Source organism: Aspergillus steynii, assembly GCF_002849105.1.
Source record: "Aspergillus steynii IBT 23096 chromosome Unknown P170scaffold_8, whole genome shotgun sequence".
In the NCBI taxonomy this organism is placed as follows: Eukaryota; Fungi; Ascomycota; class Eurotiomycetes; order Eurotiales; family Aspergillaceae; genus Aspergillus; species Aspergillus steynii.
The window spans coordinates 999835-1012961 of NW_020194405.1; the positions used below are offsets into that span (position 1 = coordinate 999835).

Below are 13127 nucleotides of genomic sequence, written 5' to 3' on the forward strand. Positions count from 1 at the left end.
TGATCAGTCTGCGCCTTCTGATTGGGCGAGACGCGGCGTATCGCGGTGGTGCCTTGGTGCCTTGGACAACGTCATACCCCGCATCTTCTGAGAGCTGTTGGCTTCTCCTCGTCGGCCAATTCGTGTTTTGTTCTTATTCTGGCTTTCAGACTGCCGCGAGTGAAACAGCTTACTACGTATTGACCTCGAGATCCATAAGCCTACACCATCATGAATAAACCGCCCGTCCTCTCGCTGCTCTGCGACCTGATCGAAGTCCCCAGTAACAGCGACTACGAGCAAGACGTCGCTCGCTTTCTCGACAGCCATCTCACTCAGCTAGGCTACACTGTTGAACGACTTCCCATCGCGGACGGCTCTACCCGCGAGAATGTCTACGCGTATCTGGGATCAAAGCGGCAAACCCGCGCCTGTCTATCAGCGCACATGGACACCGTTCCCCCGCACATCCCCCTGCGCATTGAAGGGTCAACCATCTACGGTCGTGGAGCTTGCGATGACAAGGGACCCATGGCTGCGCAGATCTGCGCGTTAGAAGAGCTTCGCGCGGACGGATTGGTGCACGAAGGCGATGTGGGACTGTTGTTTGTGGTTGGCGAGGAGAAAGGCGGTCCCGGGATGATCGCGGCCAACGACCAAGGATTGAGTTTCGAGGGGGTCATCTTCGGCGAGCCGACCGAGGGAAAGTTGGTCGTGGGGCATAAGGGACATTTGGTGTTTGAGCTGATCGCAGAAGGGAAGGCTTGGTAGGTGTTGTGCGATGATTGCAATTGTTTGAGGGGCTGTCACTGACTCTGGACAGTCATTCGGGGTACCCTCATCATGGGGTGAATGCGAACACGGCGTTGGTTGCAGCTCTCAATGATTTCCTGTCCGCTGAATTTCCCGAGTCGTCGCTTCTTGGTCCGTCGACTTTGAATATCGGTAAGATTGAAGGGGGCGTGAGCTATAACATTGTGCCTGCGACGAGTACCGCTCTCTGCGCTGTTCGCGTGGCGACCGATATGGATGGGATCAAGAAGATCGTGGCAGATGTCGCCGCCCGGCATCCGAATGTTCGATTTGAATTCAAATTCGAGTACCCCGAGACGCTGTTGGATCACGATGTTGAAGGTAAGTTTATCTACCGGATGTTGATCAGGAACTCACTGTCCCAGGCTTCGAGACGGCTCCTGTGTCGTATGGAACGGACGTGCCCCGTTTCAAAGGCAATCACAAGAAGTACCTCTATGGACCCGGATCGATCTTGGTCGCGCATGGGGAGAAAGAGCAGATCGAACTTAGCGAGCTGCTGGAGGGAGTTCAAGCGTACAAGAAATTGACACTGCACTTGTTGAACGGCACTGCATAAAGACGAGGTCTTGTAAGGAGATAACACAAGTAAGCGCTTTACGATCAGCATATTGTGAGATCAGTCAAAATCAAATGAATATCAGCGATAACGATACAACGAGTGGCCCGTGTTACCGAACTGTCAGCTCTACTGTTGGCAAGTAGCAGGACCTTCCTACGCCTCGCGCCTTCTCTAGAGGAAGGAGGCTGCTCCTGCCCTCGAGCAAGTCACCACCAGGTCAAATTCTACAAGGCCATTCTTTGGACACAACAACTACCTCTACCTCTTCATATTCCATCGCATATTTACTTTTCAAACAACGTCTTATCTCATTTATTACTACGACCTACCCCCATTATCTACCACATTCGTTTCATTCACACTCTCACATTATGACTTATCGCGGACCTTATCACCCAAATTCTGGCCGAGGCCGAGATTTCCACCGCTTTGGAAGAGTGGAATACCGAGCCCGCAGGGATGAAGCCGAGAGCTCAGCACGACCGCAAAATCAGCCAGAGTCAGGGTCTCCCAGTTCTTCAAGATCAGGTCAAAGCCAGAACGAATCTGCCGGAAACGACCACGATGAACTTCATTTTCCCTTCGAGGATGACGGCCCTCCTCAGATACCGGAATTACCGCCCTTTTACTCTTCGCTTAACTCGTTGTTAGCAGGGGTGCAACGTCGGAGGGAGCGCGGTACGTAGTGTCATGATGAAAGCTCATGATCGAGTCTGAAGCTGATACCTACTAGACTTCCCTGAACCAGCATCAGAGCCCGAGAGGTCAGGCGAGGATAATACTCCAGTCCAGCAGCTCCGTGCATCGACCGCCTCATCAGGTGCTGGTTCGCCTGCTGGTCCGCCTGCTGGTCCACTGTCCGCTGTGACACCAAGAAACTCCAATGAAGTGCCAATAGTGGCTGTCACTAGAAGCACAAGTAGCGAAGGCAGCACGCTCCTACTTGATGATAATTACCAAGATTCGCCTATCACAACTGATAGCCCCGATACTGCGGATGCGTCACACTCACCGCATGCATCTTGCCGGGAGTTCGCGGATTGTGAGTCTCCTTATCCACAGCTCAAATGGCAACTTCTTTGTAACAAAAGCTAACGGGTACGTGCGAATGTCTGAACGCCATAGCCGCTCAAAATGTGCGTACAGTTGGAAACGAGACACGGAGGGTTGAAAGGTGCAGGCATGGTCTCCAGAACCGCCCTTGCGGAACAAATAGGTCACCGCAGGAGGCTACTAGGGGCCCGAGGATCGCAGAACCGCGCTTAGATGTAGGACACGACAGAGAGCTGATCAGTCCCATTGATGCAGTGAAGATACTCTGGAAAACTATAGAAGTCGGCGGTTTGCCCGTTGATCCTGTGGACGCAAGTATCCAGGAACCTACTCCAAGCCGGCAAACCTTTTCAAACCCAGAGCACCCCACACCGCAGGGGTCTATTCCCATCCAAAAAGTGCCATCTGTTCGGGTTGCATCCTCAGGGCAGCGAGATATATCGGACGGCCACGGAGGCGGCCGGGAAACCGACCAGCGAGGCACATCAAACCAGGAAGATGCATCGGGCAGTCGAGGTGGGCACGCAGACACAACGGCAGACCGGGATGGTCCACCGGCCCATTTACCTATACCGGGACAACCGCGAGTATCTGGTACATCGCCTGCAGGAAACGCGCCGTCAACGTTGACGATGACTCCAGTATCACCAACCTTAGCCGACGGGACCGAGAACACAACCCAGCAGACAACCCAGCCGACACCCCAGCAGCCAGACCAGCAGCCAGACCAGCAGCCAGACCAGCAGCCAGACCAGCAGCCAGACCAGCAGACAAACCAGCAGACAAGCCAGCAGCCAATCCAGCTGACACCCCAGCAGCAGCAACTCCAGCAGCAAATTCAGCAGCAACTCCAGGGGCAAGTACAGCAGGACATCTCGCCGCAAACCCTGACGATAATCCTGCAGGAAGTCGAGCGGCACTACGCGCAGCAGAACCAGCGGCAGAACCAGCGGCAGAACCAGTGGCGGATCCGCGGAAGAGTGGGAGCGGCGTTGCGAAGAGTATTCCATCGTCGTAGAAGGTCGGAAGATAAAGAGAGAGATAATCAGTAGTGTCCCCTGGATCATGGTTCCAATTTTCTTTGTCCTGTTGCCTGAATTTGTCAATCCTATCACTCCTCAGTTTCGCGTCGGCCTTCACAGCAGTTAAGTTATGACTGAGTTTACTGTACTAGTTTAGTTCAAATCCACTTGGATGATGTCAAATCACAGCCCCCTTATTGTTTCGGTAACTGAATTCGTTATAGAAGGGCCTTGTCACTTGGAGACTCGTAGAGCAGGTTCTTCTCCGCGGGGTATCTTGATGTCTATAGATGAAGCTAGAGTAGTCATCTCTTTCAGCTATAGACCGTCCTTCCAGGGTATGGCTAGGTACAGATTCTCAGCGCAGGTTCTTGGTTGAGGTAACAACACTACGGTACGCACAGCCGTGAAGTAACTGACTGTTCTCGAATTATCCATTTGTGCTCTGTGGATGTCAGGAGATATCTGTTGAGTGATCTTCGTGATATTTGGTGCAGAGAATTGTGTTTCGAATCCGGGCCAATGACTAGTCTTTAATGAAGAGGGTGAGTGTACGGCTTTGGGAAGGAATCTAAGTTCTTGCGCTTCTTGTTTTTGTTTGTCGAAGAAAGCAAATCCATGTCCTGGTAGGTTGTCGATGGGATGTTAGGGGTGTTTTCTTCTTTCTTGCGGCTACTCTATGCATGCCTGTTATATGCGGATGGTTTCTTCGCTTTGAGGCTTGTCTGGCTTGATATGGAGTGATCGGTATTGTAAATATAGATATCTGTTACCTATGATAGCGATGTTCGTGAAGGGAATGGACGACTGCGACCAGTCTCGGCGAAAGGTTCTACTGAAGTTTGATTCCAAGTCCAAGGGTGTTTATCGATTGAAGTGTTGATGGAAGTATGTTTCGTACGACCCACTAGAGGATCTGATACCATTTACTTGTTTGGCTGGATGCCGGGAACTGTTAAATTGGTTGGGTATGGGTATGGATGTTTATTTGCGGAAGTCAACAGATGTAGAGTTGTCATCATAGTCGAGATGACCAACCAGGCTTTATTCCCTCACATCGCAGTCGTGGGTTTGGGATGGAATACCATGCGGAGAGAGTGAGGCAGCGCTGTACCGTATAGGGTACTCTTCGCGCGACTATGCAGGGCTGACGTGAAGAATAGAATTTCGTGAATGGATTCATATGGAAAGATGCCAAGACATCCGTATCCGGAAGCCGGTGCCTACGACTGCCGAATACAACCGGCGAGGTCGTGTGCTTTCGCCCGAAGAAACCGACTCTGAACTGCTCGGGGCTTTTACTCCCCGAAGGTAAAGATCGCATTACCCTCTCTCTAGATGCATAACAGCTTGCCTGTCAACGCTGCAATATCGGTGCTGTGTTTTGGAAATTCTCTGCCCTCGCTAACAGCGCGCTAGAAGGCAGCAGGCTGTATACAAGAACAATCTTTCGATTTCGCACGTCACGCACCACTATCATCCCCTCATCATGATCGAGATCTACGACCTACGGATCGCGCGTCAACACTCCGCGTTAGGGGTATCTGCCGAGCCCCAAATTGCGTGGCGCTACCGCGCAACCGTCAAAGGACCGGCGGGCTGGACCCAAACCGCATACGACATCGAGATCCAGAGGCCAAGCGGCTCTGGAGAGACTAAGGTCTTTAGAGTCGCGAGCTCAACTTCCCTCTCAGAGTCATGGCCCGATCAACCGCTTGTCTCGCGCGAAACGGCCGCATTGCGAGTCAGAGCCCATGGCCGGACTGAACGCGCAGGGGGTCCGGAATCCGCGGCCTCAACTCCGTGGTCGCACTGGATATCTATCGAGGCTGGTCTGCTGGCGCGAGAGGACTGGACGGCAAGCTTCATCACATCCGCTCTTTCGCCGGCCCCGGATCCGTGTGATAAAGGCCTAAGACCGATCCGGTTGAGGAAGACGTTCCGGCTGAGCTCTCGTGTCCCGCTCGCGCGCGCAAGGCTATATATAACAGCGCTGGGTCTCTACGTGGCATATCTGAACGGCAGACGCGTTGGGGGCGATCATATGACGCCTGGATATACCAGCTATCATCACCGAATCCAGTACCAGGTGTACGACGTTGCGGATTTGTTGGTCTCCGGAGAGAATACGCTGGGGATCGAGGTTGCGGAAGGCTGGTACGCGGGGGAAATCGCCTGGGACAATCGCACTCGGTGTCTGTACGGCAGCGAGATAGGTGCTTTGGCTCAGTTGGAGGTCCTCGAGGAGGATGGGATAGCGCCGTCCTTGCTCCTTCAATCGGACGAGACATGGGAAAGTCAGCTGTCGCCCATCCTGGCGAGTGGCATCTGGAATGGGGAATTGTATGATCGTCGACTGGAGGAATCGGACTGGAATCGACCCAGGTCGGAAGTCTCGCGCTGGCAGCAAGTGAAGCGCATGCCCTTCCCTTCTGCGGAGTTGGTGGTGACCTCGGCGCCCGCGGTGAAAGTCACCCAGACTGTCCGGCCGGTCAAGGTCTTTCGTACCCGCTCGGGGAAGTCAGTGGTTGATTTCGGGCAGAATCTCGTGGGAAGGGTCCAGATTCACGGATTGAAAAGACCGCTTGGCCACCGCGTGCAGATCCGACATGCGGAAGCGCTGGAGGATGGGGAGCTTGCGGTTCGGCCGCTGAGAGGCGCCCGGGCAACGGATACGCTTATCTTCGGCCAGGATGATACGGTCCGGGACTGGTCGGTCTCTTTCACCTATCATGGGTTTCGGTACGCCGAGTTCCAGGGATGGCATACTCAAGACGCAGCAGACCCCCTGACTATCGATTCTGTCTCGGCCTTAGTGATGCATACTGACATGGACCGCACGGGTTACTTCGGATGCTCCGATGATCTGCTCAATCGGTTTCACGAGAATGTCGTATGGAGCATGCGAGGGAACTTCTTCTCAATACCGACCGATTGCCCGCAGCGAGATGAGCGAATGGGCTGGACCGGGGATATTCAGATTTTCTCTCCCACGGCTGCGTTCCTCTACGACTGTGACGGCATGCTGGGGAACTGGATGATAGATTTGATCCAAGACCAGCGGGACAGCAATGGGGTTGTTCCGTTTGTGGTCCCTAATTGCTTGTCCGAATGGAAGTGGCCGGCTCTTGCACAGGCTATCTGGGACGACGTTGTCATTTTGCTGCCCTGGGTGCTGTATCAATATTTCGGTGACGTCGAGACTTTGCGCGAAAGCTATTCTGGGATGAAGATATATCTCGACAGTGCGATCCCCAGAGGAGAAGATGGATTATGGGATCCCGATATCTGGCAGTTGGGAAACTGGCTGGACCCTAATGCTCCACCGCAAGAGCCTGGTTTGTCGCGGACCGACGGCACCCTAGTGGCAGATGAGTATCTTGTCTATGTGACAGGCATCATGGCCAGGGTCGCTGGCATTCTGGGGAATCCAGACGATTGCGCGAGGTATGGCGCGGACTTTCAGAGTCTCATGCGGGCATTTCAGGAGAAGTACATGTCTCCATCAGGCCTGCTTGTTGGCGATTCTCAAACAAGTATCGCTCTTGCGTTGAACTTCAACCTTCACGATACTCCACAGCTTCAAGACAAGCGTTCCCAGGCCCAAGACGCGCTTCGAAGACGGGGAAATGCAGCAGACCGTCTCGTGCGTTTGGTCCAATATGCCAAGTTCCGCGTCAGTACCGGGTTCGCAGGTACCCCTGCCATTCTGCATGCTCTATCATCGTCTGGGAATCTGCAGATTGCCTACCGCATGCTTCTCGAAGAGGGGTGTCCATCCTGGCTTTACGCGGTAAAGATGGGCGCAACGACAGTATGGGAACGCTGGGACAGCATGCTTCCAGATGGCTCAGTCAACCCAGGCGCGATGACCAGCTTTAATCACTATGCGTTAGGTGCTGTAGCGGACTGGCTGCACACAGTGGTAGGAGGGCTACGGCCCGTGGCTGATGAGCCTGGGTGGCGTAGATTCATCGTGCAACCCCGTCCGGGTGGAACTCTTACGAACGCTTTTGTTGAGCTCAAGTCTCCATGTGGGTTGATCCGGTGTGAGTGGCGGATTGAAGACGGCCCAGATCAGATATTCCAAATGGACCTGACTGTGCCGCCGAATAGCACTGCCCTGGTTGTGCTTCCGCAGGGGAATCGGGTGCAGAATGTTGGATCTGAGGCGTCTGACGCGAAATTGGTAGGCTCGGGCTCCTACCATTTCGAATGCATCTATACATCAGAAGGGCCATGGCCGCCAACGGCACGTCTCACAGAATTCCGAGAGGATTGTTGAGAGCAACTTGAGTATACCCGGCCGTGTTTCTGTTGTAAATTGCAGGTGGCCCTTTTCATTCTGAAAATTGCTCACATGCTTTATCCTAAGAATAAGTAGAAGATAATTTTATCTTTTATGCTCATGTTACTGCCTGACGACCTGGAAAGTATTTACCCTACTATGTAAATCTCCAGGTTTGGCTGAATGGATATTGGTCCCCAACTCCAGTTTGCGACCAAATTGGCGTTCTGACATCAGTAGAACTCCCAATCCCTCTTAGGCATGATGCCAATTCATAGTTGTCGTTCAGATGCTTCATTTGTGTGGATTCCTAGTTCTGCACATTCTGCAGGTATCGCTATGCTCGTATCTCAGCTACATATGTCTTATTCGACCTCTGAACACTATAAGTAGCTCTATCGGCCATCCAGGGGGTCATGTGGCCTCGGATACTTGATTTTAATAGTCTACGCGGCAAAGCGTATTCAATATTCAAGTAGGCTACATCGAAGGAGGAATCTGAATCATGGGCGCTCGACAAGAATGTAAACATGGCAACCTCTCTCGGAGGGTTCTTTGCCCGAACCTGACTGCGTCCGAGGCACCGCTAGTCGCCCCGAGCACACACTAGGGGGGATAATCCCTCAACAGAATGAGTATATGGGTCTGGACTGGGGGCATACTACAGCCACATCAAGCCCAGAACTGGGGTTTGTGGAGAAGAGACCTCCCCCGCAGAAATACCGCGCAGACAACAGACCCTGCATTTGATCATGCTCCGAGTGATTGGCCTAACTACGCCATGGATGCTCGGAGGATCGGTACATTGGACCTCCGCCTTCGGGGTAACCCCACGACCATTAAGCCACCTTGGACTCGGCAGGATTCAATGCGAGGGTTATACTTTCTTTTTTGGGTCGTTGTGCTATGGCAAAAAAAAAGCTGGGAATAGATCCCGAGTTACGTGGTCGTATTACCAGTGGACTTTGACTCGTACTAGTATATATATTGGAGAAATGGATGAAACAAGTAAAGGAAAGGTTCTGTCGCAATCATACATACTAGTGCAGTGTTCTATTTTCCCACCGCACATTGAAACAACATATTGATCCAGAAAAGACGTCCTCTCTCTATATACAGCTGTATTACCATGTCTTCCAGTCCAAACAATGACAAAGAGGATAAGCATTCGCCAGAAATCGAGCAGATCGAAAACTCCGATCGAGGCGTCGCCCAACTATCAAAAGAAACACAAATTGGTAAGGTGAAAGCCCTCAGGAAGTACACCAAAAGTATCTTGTGGTGCATCTACGGAGCATGGTGCCTCATCCTCGCGAGCTTCGAAAATCTCGCAGGGGGACAGGTCATTGGAATTCCCCAGTTCCGCAAGGATTTTGGCCATGTGTATGCAGGCAACTATGTTCTTGACGGCAGCTGGCAGAGCGCAATAAACGGAGCTCCCGTAGCAGCGTAAGTGTCAGCCCTTGCCACCTACGGGCGATGTTAACTCTCGAAGTGTGGCCATTGGAACCCTGGGTGCAGCGTATCTAGCGGACAAAATCGGACGCAAATATACGCTGCTAATCGGTTTGGTGATCGGCTATGTGGGTATCACCCTCGAAGTGACCGCAAAGACAATCGAGCTTTTCTTTGTGGGCAAGTTCATCAACGGAGTTGCAATCGGGACCCACACGTCCGTCGCAGTGTCTTACGTTGGAGAGGTTTGGGTACCGCTCCAAACCGGCTGATTTCTGACTGACCTTATTAGATTGCACCCCTGGCCTTGCGTGGTGTGATGACGGCCATCTGCGCCTTCGCCTTCACCTTCGGGCCCTTTATCGGCGCCATTATCATGAACTACACCTCCGACACGGATGGGCGGTGGGCGTACCGCGCTTTATTCAGTTCGCAGTACGGCTTCGCTGTCATCGCCACCGTCGTATGGCCATTCATGCCCGAATCGCCCTGGTGGCTACTCAGCGTGGACAAAGACGCTGCTGCAGCAAAGTCACTCAACTCGCTTGGTATACCGGGGGATGAAATCCCCACACACATCGCGCGCATCAAAGCGACACTGAGTATGATTCGCGATGAGACCGAAGGCGTGACTTACATGGAGTGTTTTCGGCTCAGCAACTTACGCCGGACCATCATCTCTATTGCTCCCATGTCTTTCGTGGCTCTGAGCGGCGTCTACTTCATCGGGAGCTACTTCACATACTACGCGCAGCTCGCGGGCTACACCGCGCGGGAATCATTCCAGCTCCAGATCGCGCAGCAGACCCTGAGCATGTTTGGGAACATCCTCTCATGGTTCGTTATCGACCGCGTCGGTCGTCGTGACCTTACATTCTGGGGCCTTGTCGTGCTCACAATCGTCCTTATGATCGCAGGCGGCCTGGGCACCCTGTCCGAAGTGCCCGCGATCAAGGGCGTTATTGCCCTCGAGCTGTTCTACGTGTGGTGCTTCAATCTCACCGTCGGTTCCACCGCATTCACCCTGCTTGCTGAAACAGCAACGTCTCGTCTGCGCGTCAAGTCCATCGCCATTAGCGTCGCCCTCCAGAATGGCCTCTTTACGATGTGGGCGTTTGTGATCCCGTTTATCTTCAACCCGGACAAGGCCAATCTGGGCGCCAAAACGGCGTTCATCTTCGGGGGCATTTCGGTACTGTGCATTGTTTATGTGTGGTTCTATCAGCCTGAGACTGCCGGGCGCAGTTACGCCGAGTTGGACGAGATGTTTATGAAGCGGGTGCCTGCGAGGAAGTTCAAGACGTACAAGACGGAGGTGGAGGTCCGAGACGAGGCAGTACTGGAAAAGAATAACGGCGTTGACGAGAAGGATGTATGAGGGGGCTTGGGGCATTTGCAAAGGTGGAATAGTGGTGACGAGCGTGGGTAGAGCTCTGGTCTGCTTTGCAGAGAAGGTCCGCGTAATCTTGATCATTGAAAGCAGGGATCATGATCAGTTGTTCAAAGAGTATATGCAATATTTCGCTTTTGTTATAGCTCATTTCCTTATATATTACGACTCCAATACAACACTCTTGAACAGCAAGACTATTTTACTTCTAACATTGAACCTCCCTTCGTCAACACTATTGGGGTATAAAAGCCCCCAACTGAAAGGGAGAGCGCTGCATTCTCAACTCTAGCCAGCTGTGCATTGTATAATGATGTCCACTAGACTAATATATGGAGCATCCGGACCGTCGGACCCTGCATACACCGACAATTGATTTTGGTGGGGAAACTAAACCAGGCACGGAGTAGACTTTTCCTACAGGTCCAAATGCTCTGGTCAAAGCCCCAGTTTCTCCGCCTTTCGTAAAGGTAACCCGTGGCACGAGTTTCTCTTTTCATTCTGACCGGATATGAAATATAAACTAAGCCTTGCCTAAGACCGGTTCTAGTCGCTCTCGCTGAGAACGCGACAATATTGCGAGCAGACTCCATTTCACCGATCATGACGACCCCTTCCACCCACCGCGAGCTCCAGACCTTTCCCACGAAGCCTCGCGTGTTCATCCTGAGCGATATCTCAAACGAGCCAGACGATGCGGAATCGCTCGTGCGATACCTGCTCTACGCCAACCAGTTCCGGACCGAAGGCCTGGTGGCCTGCACATCGAACTGGATGAAAACGAAGGTCTGTCCGCAAGACATGCACAAGATCGTCGACGCCTATGAAAAGGTCGAGCAGAATCTCAACGCGCACGCACATCCAGATCATCCGTATCCCACAGCTCAGTTTCTGCGGTCGCTGATCAAAAAGGGCCCTGAGGTACGTCTGCACTACCACGCTCCCTTAGCCCCAGCAACAGTTAACAACCCCGGAAAAGACATACGGCATGTCCGCGGTCGGCGACGACATCGCTCTCAGCGAAGGCGCGGAGTTACTTCTCGAGCGCATAGAGGACCCCTCCGACCAGCCATTGTGGATCCTCTGCTGGGGCGGGACGAACGTGCTGGCGTCAGTTCTGCTGAGAATCCAGAACACCCGCTCCGCTGGCGACGCCGCACGGTTGCGATCGAAGCTCCGCATCTACACGATCTCGGACCAGGACGACACAGGCGTGTGGATCCGCCACCGATACCCTGAGCTCTTCTATATTTGCTCTGTCCACGCATGGTGCCAGTACGGTCTGGCCGCGTGGTCTGGCATCTCCGGCGAGCGCTGGTACGGCTTTGACCACGGCGGCCCGGACCCGTGTAAAGTCAGCAAGGAGTGGATCCGTGAGAATATTCAGATCGGGCCCCTCGCATCGGCATATCCAGACTTCATGTTCATCCCGGAAGGCGACACCCCGACTTTTCTGTATATCATTCAGAACGGACTCGGGGTCCCCGAGCATCCCGAGTACGGGTCCTGGGGCGGACGGTACGGTCTGACGGATGTGAGCGGCAAGGGAGTCGTCAGTGGACATTTTAGCGATTGCGCGGACGAAGTGATCGGGCATGATGGACGGAGACATAAGTCGAACCAGGCGACGGTCTGGCGGTGGCGGGATGCGTTTCAGAATGACTTCGCGGCGCGCATGCAGTGGACGCTTTCTCGTAACCTGGACGCTGCGAACCACCATCCTGTTGTGGATGTTAATGGTAGCACAGGGACAGAGCCGCTTCTATTCGAGCTGGAAGCTGGCTCCACGCTTCGACTCGATGCGTCTGCGACGTATGACCCGGATCCAGGCGATGTGTTGACCTTCAGGTGGTACCAATACGTCGATCCCAGTGCGACGCAGTGGTCGCCTGAACATGAGGTTGGGAGTCTCGATATCCGGACGCTTGATTCTACTGGTAGTATCGTCGAGGTGAAGCTGCCTCCGCCAGAGAAATGCTGTGTGGAACTCATCAGTCGGAAACCGTTGCGTCGGGGACAGTTGCTGCATCTCGTTCTGGAGGTTAAGGATAATGGGTCGCCGCCTCTGATCAGCTATCGGCGGATACTCATTCAGACAACGAACGAGAAACTATTAGGTGGGGGAAATGGTGCGGATGCTATTGGCGATGCCATGTTGGCTGTGGTCTAGGGGGTATGGATGAAAGCTTTTAGTTGGCATAACGATCCTCAGCGGGCCCCAATGCCTCTGAGTCCTTTAGCCGCCGTGTTCGACAAAAGGAGGTAGGAGTTATCCGGCAAAGGGTTTGATTTCGCGTGCTAACTATATTTAGTAGTAGTGATATCTTCTCCCAGACGGTTCAGATCTGCCTATTTTTGAGTTATTTTTAAAATGTTGTCTTGATTTCCAGGGGACCAGGTCTTGTGGTTTTATACCTGGCCGACATAGTAGCAATTTAAATTTAAGAGGTACCAGGTTTAGTTGGATTGTATGATTTTGAGCTGGCATTTGGGAGATCCTTCGATGAATATGCCCACCTAATGTGACAACACTTGATTTGTTGAACTACACGTTTGATTCAACTG

At 53.0% G+C, this 13127-nt stretch overlaps 5 protein-coding genes across 5 annotated transcripts; all 5 read left to right on the forward strand.

The window, feature by feature from the left end:
• Positions 1-210: 210 nt before the first annotated feature.
• Positions 211-1351, forward strand: P170DRAFT_450090 (M20 family metallopeptidase; the record flags this gene model as incomplete). Its single annotated transcript, XM_024851095.1, has 3 exons — positions 211-746; positions 803-1113; positions 1158-1351. 3 exons carry the CDS (start codon positions 211-213, stop codon positions 1349-1351), a joined length of 1041 nt encoding a protein of 346 aa, XP_024700355.1.
• Positions 1352-1725: 374 nt separating this feature from the next.
• P170DRAFT_479583 (uncharacterized protein) lies at positions 1726-3459 on the forward strand (the record flags this gene model as incomplete). The annotated part of the gene is made up of 3 exons (XM_024853696.1): positions 1726-2032; positions 2088-2396; positions 2480-3459. 3 exons carry the CDS (start codon positions 1726-1728, stop codon positions 3457-3459), a joined length of 1596 nt encoding a protein of 531 aa, XP_024700356.1.
• A 1153-nt stretch (positions 3460-4612) lies between these two features.
• Positions 4613-7714, forward strand: P170DRAFT_513126 (alfa-L-rhamnosidase; the record flags this gene model as incomplete). Its single annotated transcript, XM_024855070.1, has 2 exons — positions 4613-4740; positions 4849-7714. 2 exons carry the CDS (start codon positions 4613-4615, stop codon positions 7712-7714), a joined length of 2994 nt encoding a protein of 997 aa, XP_024700357.1.
• Positions 7715-8846: 1132 nt separating this feature from the next.
• P170DRAFT_502101 (MFS general substrate transporter) lies at positions 8847-10550 on the forward strand (the record flags this gene model as incomplete). Its single annotated transcript, XM_024854177.1, has 3 exons — positions 8847-9166; positions 9213-9417; positions 9465-10550. 3 exons carry the CDS (start codon positions 8847-8849, stop codon positions 10548-10550), a joined length of 1611 nt encoding a protein of 536 aa, XP_024700358.1.
• A 573-nt stretch (positions 10551-11123) lies between these two features.
• On the forward strand, positions 11124-12896 carry P170DRAFT_467661 (DUF1593-domain-containing protein). Its single transcript, XM_024852490.1, has 3 exons — positions 11124-11483; positions 11524-12824; positions 12875-12896. Exons 1-2 carry the CDS (start codon positions 11166-11168, stop codon positions 12730-12732), a joined length of 1527 nt encoding a protein of 508 aa, XP_024700359.1. The 5' UTR covers positions 11124-11165; the 3' UTR covers positions 12733-12824; positions 12875-12896.
• Positions 12897-13127: the final 231 nt, after the last annotated feature.